Source organism: Trypanosoma equiperdum, assembly GCF_001457755.1.
Source record: "Trypanosoma equiperdum strain OVI genome assembly, contig: ctg_882, whole genome shotgun sequence".
Classification (NCBI taxonomy): Eukaryota; Euglenozoa; class Kinetoplastea; order Trypanosomatida; family Trypanosomatidae; genus Trypanosoma; species Trypanosoma equiperdum.
This window is the reverse complement of record NW_027124845.1, coordinates 87,774-96,747: the sequence shown is the minus strand read 5'-3', so window position 1 is coordinate 96,747 and position 8,974 is coordinate 87,774. Positions and strand designations below refer to the sequence as shown.

Genomic DNA, 8,974 nt, shown 5'->3' with positions numbered 1-8,974 from the left:
TTTTTTTTCGTTCCCGATAGCCTGATGGCCTTAACAAACAAGAGAGAGTCTCTGTCACCCTTTCTTACTTACGGTACCCGTCCCTGTGCTTCGTCAGTGACGTCGCGGTAGCTACACCTGCAACTTTCAATGGAGAGATTTCCTGCAGGCTGTCGTGTACTTTTTCCCTTTTGCTTTCTCTTGTTTTTTTTTTCCGTCCACAACGCACAAAAGTGGGATTGGGTTTTGTGGTGATGACACCACCCCAGTACTTTAGCGGAACATGTTGAGCGTATGAAAACTAAAGCTGAAGGGAAAATATCTCATGTGATGCCAGTCGTGCCAACGTGAGTCGGAGACCAACGTCTCCACGCTACTTGGAGAGACTGAGAATCACTGGCGTACCATACCTGCAAAGCCTCGGGGTGTGCGCTAGTGTTTTATCGGTATGATCGCATGCTGCAGGATGCGACAGTTTATTTCTGCCCCCTGTGTCGGGTGCGTGCTCCCCACAGTCCTGGTTAGTGGGGCGAGCAGCTACGATGTTAAGTGAAAAAAAATTTTAATTGATGGCGGAAAAATGGCCGGACGTCGTGCAACATAACAGTAACACACAGCATCGGGCCATTTTTCCGCCATCGCGGCTAGCCGTGTGAATACATGGTTCCGCTCACATTTACTAACCCCGAGCGGAGGTGCTTGCTGCCACACGGCTTCAGCCTGCAGGAGATGGGTAGTGTATTATAATTGTTGTATCCGAAGCACTGAGAGCTGTGCAATGCAAACCTTGTTGGTTGATATTTACACTTGTTGATGGGATTTTCATGCGCGAACCTTCTCCTCATTCGGATGAAATTTTCTTTCTTTTAGTCGTGTGGACACGTCTTAACAGTCTTTCGTTGCAAGTCTACCCAGCTCTTTCTTTCCTTTTGTCGTTGTTTACCTGCGATTCAAAAAGAATGTGTACCTGAAGAAAAATTATCATGTAATCATTTCATCGAGTGTGTGGTGTGTTATCCCCAAAGCTTGTTGCTTGACGTCGCCGCTACCCAGTTGGCACATCGCCCTCCCTTCGTATCACGCCTCACTAACAGGGTCAAGTGGGTGTGTTTTGGTTATGTTTGTTTCGAACTGTGAGGACACAATTCCACTCGATTAGAGGCGTTTGTGGAGGGCAACTGTTGGTGCTGTCGTCCACTCACCAAATGTACTTCAGTGAAGCCACTTACTCAGGCGGTAATTACGCTAAATCTGTATTTGTTTCTTGTTTTGACCCATCGCGGAGAAATGCCGGTTTGGGGGGAGGGGAGAGGGGCAACACGTGAAGTGCTCCTCGAAGGAGGTCGGTGGGAAAAACAGAGTGAATGGGAAAAGGGCAGTTGGAAAAGCTCCCCCGAGTGGAACGCCGGTTATGAATGGTGGGAGCAGGTGTATGGACTCGGTTGCTAAAAGAAGCCAGGGGAAAGGCTTGCCGCAAGGAGTGGATCTCTCAAAGAAGGAAAGGATACACGCTGGTGCCGAAGAAGAGAGCTCCGTTTAGGGAACAAAAAGGAACAAAGTGGATGTGCAGCGTCCACTCTCTCCGTGGCCTTCCGTTTGTTGAAATTAGTGGGGTATCGGTGGGCATTGCCGACACGTACGGTACATTTTATCTGCTGACTTCACTTTCACTGAGACAGTTGCCACCTACAGTGCTGACGGTGGGGCCAGTTGAGACACCAACACCGACATTGGGAACACCTGTGTGAACTCTAATTTCCCCCCTGTTGTCGATCCCACAGTTGGTATCAGGGAAAATAATATATTCGTTCTCGTGGGAAGGTGTAGCTCTTCCAGTAAGCATTGGACATGGAAACATTACGGTGAAAACTGGGATATACTCATGTACAATGGTACTGAAAAAGAAAGCAGGATCTGGTATGCCAGTCGTAACCGTAAAGTGGAACAAACCCCAAAAATTGAAATATCTTTTACCAGCGCTGCTTCCCCTTGGAGATAAATCTCCATTACGGTTCCTCGGTGGTGCAGGAAGCGCGGCCAGCACATCAAGTGATCCGCTTGCCTTCCCCACGTACGCGAAGAACACACGGAGGCATACAGCTGCAAAGATGTTGTATTAGGTTGGTGATGGCAAAATGTGGCCCCTTGCCGTAGGTGAGACGCCCGTTGGTGTGATGGGGACCTTTGTTTCTCGGTGAAATAGATTTCTTAATGGTAGGACCTGCCCGGAATACCGCACGATGCTCGAGTCGAAAGGCGTTGGTGCAACGTGGAATGAGCTGCTTGGAACTGTGCCCAGCGCGGTTGGTAACTCACCAAACCATAGACGACCCGGAAACACCGAGAGGACCATCATATTAAACGTTGAAGACGTTCTCGTGATCTTCTTTACTCGGCCGAAAACACGAGGGGGACTCCGGCGGCGTGATCGCCCCCGCCCATGGCCAGCGAATGGCAGTCGGACATATACCTCGCGACATTGAATAAATTCCTTATATTTCTTTCTTCTATGTGAACGGCAGATCGCCCACCTGCTCGAATGAACAAAACTGCCACAGAAGTTCTCACCATTTACCTTGCACGCCCTGTGGGCAAATTCGAGGTTGTCAAGTCTACGGTGAGGTTATGGAACTAACAAAGTAAACTGCTGTGCGGTACGTGGCCTTCCGTGACGGAATCCCTGCGCCGCCTGCACCGTCAGTTTGCTCGGAGGCCCCCCTGGTGTAAGAGTGTGGATTGATGATCTTGACACTGTTGTATAGTTGCCAGCCGTTATTGTGGGGAAAGGAAAAGCAGTTTCAAACGAGCGAACCGTCACATGGCGAGCGCGGCAGTGATGTTGCACGTGCACGCCCTCATCCTTAGCCAAAGGTGTTTTTTTACGCGCTGCTTCCGTTTCGGGAAACCTCACGAGGGCTGCAGCTCGAGATTTTTATTTGGCATACTTCGATGATTTCCCACAACCTTTGCACACCAATTTGGTAAATACGGGAGGTACGGGGGCCGAGCCACACACACACACACACACACACACACACACACACATCAACCATAGCTTTTAAAGGAGTAGGTGTAAACGATACATCAACAGAATTTTTGTTTTGCTTGGGAAGTGCCACTTTAGGGGATGGGGAACAATTTATGGTCGATGATGAGGCTTCCCGGGCATTTTGGAAAAGAAGGATGGAATTGCTCAGGGTCTGGTGGTTAAAGTTTTGCAACGGGAGTGTGCCGAGCCCCTTCCCACAACTTTTTCCTCACTCGAGTGAGTGGCCCGACTTTTACGTGTCGTCTCCCGGTTGTTTCGGTGGCGATGCTTCTGAATGTTTTCAGTCTAATGAACAGGAAGAAGGAGCCGTGCCCCTCAGTAGGAAAGGTGGCGTACGGTGGATCATTTCGCACAGCATTGGAGGGCTTCGGATGTGTGTGTGTGTGTGAAATCCTTCCCATACTGCAGGGATAAAAAAGGGTTTCCCGGATTCTATCCTCTTGTTTGTGTTTCCCGATGTCGCGGCAGACCCCTTTTAGGCTGCTACCGTGGGTTTTACATGCAGTAGGGCTTTGCTGAGAGAAGGTGCGCGGGTAGGTCAAAAGAAAAAGACAAAAAACGTAGGGAAAAGTGATCATTTCGCCAGCGTCTGAAAAGAAAATCCCCACTTTACCAATTTTTCTAACGGCGAGGGGCTTCACCACGAATAATTTTATAAGCGCAAGTTCGTGCGTCGCCGGTGTCAGGGGAAGTGGGCTTCATCAGGGCAAACGGCAGTGACACCAACATTCGCTCGCTCCTGTACAAAAAGAAAATGAATAAGGTGCAAAAGGTAATAAATCAAAAGAAAAAAAAGGAAAAGGGCGAAAAGGAAAAAAAACGAAACGTCTTAACTAAGTTGGTGTACAAGACACGAAAATTTATATCGTCCCTTCAATAAGGAGCGGACTTCATGTTGAACGCCCAGGCACACACAATCTCCCCGTCAGTTGTGGTGGGAAGCGACTAGAGAGGACGCGGTGTGCCAAACTTTCTCGTCACCACTGGACCCCGTAGTGCTGTAACTGTGTTTTCGTGTGTGCAGAGGGGAGGATCATATTCTGCCGCGTCGGTACGACACATGGCGCCGCATTTTGTTAGTGTCAGAAGGACACGCCCTTCGTGGCAGTAGCCGCGGATGGCGGACGGTTTTCTTTTTTCTCCCCCCCCCCTGCACATCTCTACCCCTCATGCGCAAACCTTTCCATCGTTAATTGGCCGTCATGGTACAACATTCCCCCAATCGTTCCGGGCGGTCGTTCTAATACACAACGTAGTCCCAATCCTAACCCTTTTCCGGTTCCAACATTTTGATGCAATATTTTTTTCCGCATGGAGTAATGACCCTTTCCTCGCAGCACCATGCATTTCCGTTACACAGTTCCCATGTTTCCACGCAGTCGCAGTGTGTGCGACCACCGCTTCTGAGTTCTCTGTTTAACAAACAATATAATGCACATGCCCACCGAGTAAAACACCCCGCAACCAGCCAAAAGGGGGAAAAAAAGACGTCCGCTACTCGATTCCCGCTTCTTCACCGCACTCACCTTTACGAGCGCAGCATGGTACGGAGCGTACACGGCACTCACCATCCTCGATGGCGTTTGCGGCGTCTCTGGAGCTGGCTCCGGTTGCAATAACCCTTTTTTTTTCCCGTCACCCACGTTCTTCGCTATGTTAGCTGTGAAACCAGCGGACGAGGTATTCGGGATAACTTCGCGTACCGGGTGACGGCACCGACAATTCCCACTGACCTGCCGCGGGCCCGCTGCCTCTCACCATCGCGCATCGCTGCACAACAAAGAGGCCGGTGTCAGGCCCCGCTGACGGTACGCAACATGTTTCCATTTCGTCCTCATCACTCACCACAGCCCCCAGTGCGACGCGGAACACGATTGCCCACGTGGCCCACGGGTTGTCATCGTTGCGTGTTTGTTTTTTGGCCTCCATCCACGGCGGAACAAATGCAAACCGGCATTTTTCTTCTTTAGTCCCCTCGAGACATATTTGCCATGCCTCCTCCTCGTCCTTGCAGTTGTACCACAAGAATCGTTCGTTGACCTCACAATCGTCGCTGCACGGTAAGAAGTGAGGTTGCTCTCTCAACGCCACCGGCACTGAAAAAGAACTACACCCGCGCGCCAGCACCAGGTGCTGGCGATATTTCCAATATGTTTCCCACAAGTAAATGTTACGGTTGAGAAACACCGCGGTGCCCTGAGGTGATCGGTGCATGAGAACGCGGTTGTCTGGAAACAACGAGACAGGCCCCATGTTTTTTTGCGCTGTCCAATACGGCGGGTAGGAAACCTCCTTGGTAAAGAGGTATTGACGTTCGTCACAATCACAGTTTACTTTGATAAGGCGCCGTACGAAGCCTCTTGCATCCAGCAGACTCCAACGAGGCTCCAGTTTACCCGTCAAACGGTCAGCGACTTCCAGAAACACATTAAACATTTCCCTTATCTGTTGCTCGGCCTGGCCGCATCCAGTCACCACACCTGAAGAGGCCCTGTCGTCACTAGCGTTGCGATGGGGAGAAGATTTGGTCTGCGGCAGGGTGCCACGAAGGTATGGGAGTACTTCAGCGTGTAGAGTCACTCCAAAGTCAGCAGCGTCATCCTGAGCGGTTTTCGTCCCGTATTTGTGCACCTTCAGGGAGTTTGAAAAAAATCCGAGCGTCGTATTTCCAAAGTCATCATGTGTGAAGTTGGACATGCAGATATCGCCATGGGTTACCTGGCACGAGTGAATGTCAATAATAGCCTGCAAGGCGCCGTGGAGCCATCGAACCCCGTGTTGTTTGATTCTTTTTAAGATGTCCTGGGGTGAGCTAAATCGCACTTGTGTTCCGCCCCGGGGTAGATGAAAATATATTTGATTTGTGTGCTCATCACCGAATACTTCAATTGCAGAGGTCACGCGACAGGACGCGCACGTCTCCTGAAGTCGCAGCTCACGTTCCATGAGGGTTTTGAATACCTTGGTTGTTTGTACCGAAGACTCATTTTCATATTTTGGGAATGTATACCGCTTGAGCCAGCATGGTGTAACGGTGCCGCTGATGGGATCCACATACTCAGCGCACAACAGGGCAAACTCGATTTCGCTGATCTCTTTTCCATCTTTTAACACCATCCCCTGATAGGTTGCAGGTTTGTGGGGTTCCAATACATTTCGGGGCTCAACCACAACGTGCTTGTAACTCACTAAGGTACGTTCACGCTCGTATTTTACATAGCGCCGAATTTCACATTTTTGGTGCGCGCAACGGGCGCAGGAGGAAGGCAGCAATTTGAAGAACCCAATATTTTCTGGCAGGTGCACACTGTAGATATTGTATAACTCGCACGTGGCGGCGTCTACCTCCGTAAACACTTGGTGAAAAAGCAAACTTTCCTTTGTGTCCCCTTCACGTTGTTCGCTCGACTTCAATTTTTCCTTCTTAGCGGTAGATTTGGAGGTTCGCCCCCCTACGTCATGCGTTGCGTGCCGCAGTGACGCAACACTCTTCATTTTGCTGTCCCGCGCTCTGTAATATTCCTTGCACGTTTCCCGTAGTCGCTGGTGCGTATCAACAGCGTGTGCTCCCGAAAGCGCAAACCCCGCAATAAGCCCGATGATTCTCACCTCATCCGCGAATTCCAGCGTCCTCTCATCTTCTGTTTCATCAGATTCTTCCAACGAATCGCTGTCGCCGGTGCAGAGTGCTTGTATCGCGGTCTGTATGTCAAACAGCGCACTGAGTGTCTGTCCCGTCCCCGCCACCACTGTTACATCAGCAGTGGCACCGGTGTGCTGCTTGAAAAAGCTGTGGGCGAGGCTTTGCGCGGTTTTCCACAACTCAAATGCCTCGATCAACTTGCCGGTCACGTGCTTTGGAAAGCAAGTTGCGACAATTGTCCTCCTTAGATCCTCACGCTTTGCCACCGCCTCACATTTTGTGCACCACCGGAAATCACAGCAGGAACGCTCGACGGGTAAAACGGTCGTTGCGGTATCCCTCGCAGCGACTTCATCCGCGATGTGAACAAATACATGCATTCTGATGAACATGTGCACGTTGACCTTGAGCCGCGACCATCCCTCACAATCCCTGTGCAGCTGTTTCAACCACGAAAACGGAACTGCCTCGGTTGTGAGTTGGTAACAACGCTGAATAGCGGCTAGTACTACACAGATGCTGTGCTGCGTCGTCGAAGCTTTCGTTTCCGAAACTGCGTATTCCTCATCAGCGACACTTTCATCCGGCTCGTCCACGCTAAGTTCCTCCAGTTCGCTCAACTCCAGTGGGGTCCCCGCTTCTAACGCCAAGAGTCCACTGTCACACAGCTCTTGGGCTTCTTGTGAAGAGTTCTTTCCAGTACGAAACAGCGATTGCAGAAAGCTCACAACGGCATTCTTCTTTCGTTTTCGGGGGCGCCGCGCACCATCTGTGTGGATTGCTTCCTCATTTTCTTGACACAAACGCCGGCAATCCTCATGCCAGCCCTGGCAGAAGGCGTAGACCTCAAAGTCATGGTTCAGCACACCCGTCAACTCACCGCTCCCGCCTCTGTCGGGGTGGTGCACGAGCAAAAGTGCTCTGTAAACCTTTCTGCACTCATTGCGTTCGTTTACAAAACCCCACTTCCGCTGCAGCTGAACTATCGCAAAATGCTGGAAGGATATAGGCATCAACGCAATATTAGCCGAGGCACGGTACTCGCTAATATCCGTGAGACCCTCCCACCCGCATGCCACTCGGTAATCTCTGTAGTGTTGGACGATACGGCATGTCTCAAAGGAGAGCAGGCAATGCTGTGGTTCGAGTAGTTCCTCGAAGCGCCTCCGGGCCCCCTGTTCGTTACGGGGGTACCCGTACTGTCTCCTAAGCTTAATTTTAAGAATTAGACGATCAACATGCCGAGTGAGTAGCGTTACAACGCAGAAGTTTAAAGCAACAGAAAGCACTGTAGTTGCAATAACTTGCCCAACCACTGGAATGGAACCCAACCCGATCAGCGATCCAATGGCGTATCCAATCGCCAAGCCAGTGGCTGCGGTTCCAACCTCCTTGCCAATGCGCAACGCCAAATCCGTACGATCCATTGGCAATCCCAATACGTTAAGCGCCCCACGCCGGTAGTCGCTGACAGCGCGGAATGACTCGTATGCAGCGACCGCTGCCGCCGCTATCGGGTTGGCCACAGTTGCCGAAAAGACAAGGTTGGTGGTGATGCTCACACCCGTGCGAGCAGCACCATCAACAATATCTCCCCTCTTCAAAGCAAGAACCGACTCGTGGGAGTTTGCTGGGGAAACGGTGTGATCCGATGCATTCTGAGGTGTAAGCGACAGTTGAATGTTTTCCTGCGTCGGGTCCTCCTCTCGTCGTTTTGATTCATCATCATCAACAATAATAAACTCACTGGCATCTTCCTTATCCGCCATTTTTTTCCTCGGCCCACCCTTATGATCCCAACCACGGATAACTTTAAAGCTTCTTCTTTCCCTTTGGAGGCCCTTCCCGAGAGCAGCGGTGAGGCAGACGACGTATGGGGGAATCGGATATAAAAAAAACGGGAAGAGGAAAATGACGACGCTCGGTTGAACAATGGGATGATACTTCACACCATAAAATTTTGCAATCTTCAAAAACCTCTCCGATATTCATCACGTATTTCTTTGCCTTCACACAAAAGCGGCGTACCGAGCACTCGAGTGTTCCACATGTATCTGAACTTTTGACTAAGTGGTAGCCCCAATTTATTGAGGAGCCAAACGATAGAACCCGTGAGGTAAAATTGAGCAAAAAAAAACAATGGAAAATGAAGCCGCGCCGTGAAACCGGTAGTCCCTGCTGCTGGCGGGGGCCCACACCACCTCCTGCGGCAACGCACGTGATATAAATAACGGAAGGAAGGAGGGGGGATGGAAAGATGTAACAACGCAAAAAAAAGAAAAAAACAGCATATGTAAAAATAA

The 8,974-nt window shown here is 50.5% G+C and overlaps 3 protein-coding genes and 1 pseudogene across 4 annotated transcripts; 1 reads left to right on the top strand and 3 right to left on the bottom strand.

Moving 5' to 3' along the window:
• Positions 1-1,868: 1,868 nt before the first annotated feature.
• TEOVI_000425600 (uncharacterized protein) lies at positions 1,869-2,099 on the top strand (the record flags this gene model as incomplete). Its single annotated transcript, XM_067227049.1, has 1 exon — positions 1,869-2,099. The coding sequence occupies one exon, from the start codon at positions 1,869-1,871 to the stop codon at positions 2,097-2,099; it is 231 nt and encodes a 76-aa protein (XP_067083150.1).
• A 1,087-nt stretch (positions 2,100-3,186) lies between these two features.
• Positions 3,187-3,606, bottom strand: TEOVI_000425500 (uncharacterized protein; the record flags this gene model as incomplete). The annotated part of the gene is made up of 1 exon (XM_067227048.1): positions 3,187-3,606. One exon carries the CDS (start codon positions 3,604-3,606, stop codon positions 3,187-3,189), a length of 420 nt encoding a protein of 139 aa, XP_067083149.1.
• A 1,078-nt stretch (positions 3,607-4,684) lies between these two features.
• On the bottom strand, positions 4,685-8,440 carry TEOVI_000425400 (uncharacterized protein; the record flags this gene model as incomplete). Its single annotated transcript, XM_067227047.1, has 1 exon — positions 4,685-8,440. One exon carries the CDS (start codon positions 8,438-8,440, stop codon positions 4,685-4,687), a length of 3,756 nt encoding a protein of 1,251 aa, XP_067083148.1.
• A 43-nt stretch (positions 8,441-8,483) lies between these two features.
• Positions 8,484-8,952, bottom strand: TEOVI_000425300:pseudogene (annotated as a pseudogene). The gene is given in 2 exon segments: positions 8,484-8,798; positions 8,800-8,952. Coding segments are annotated over 2 exon segments (468 nt in total).
• Between the last annotated feature and the right edge of the window lie 22 nt (positions 8,953-8,974).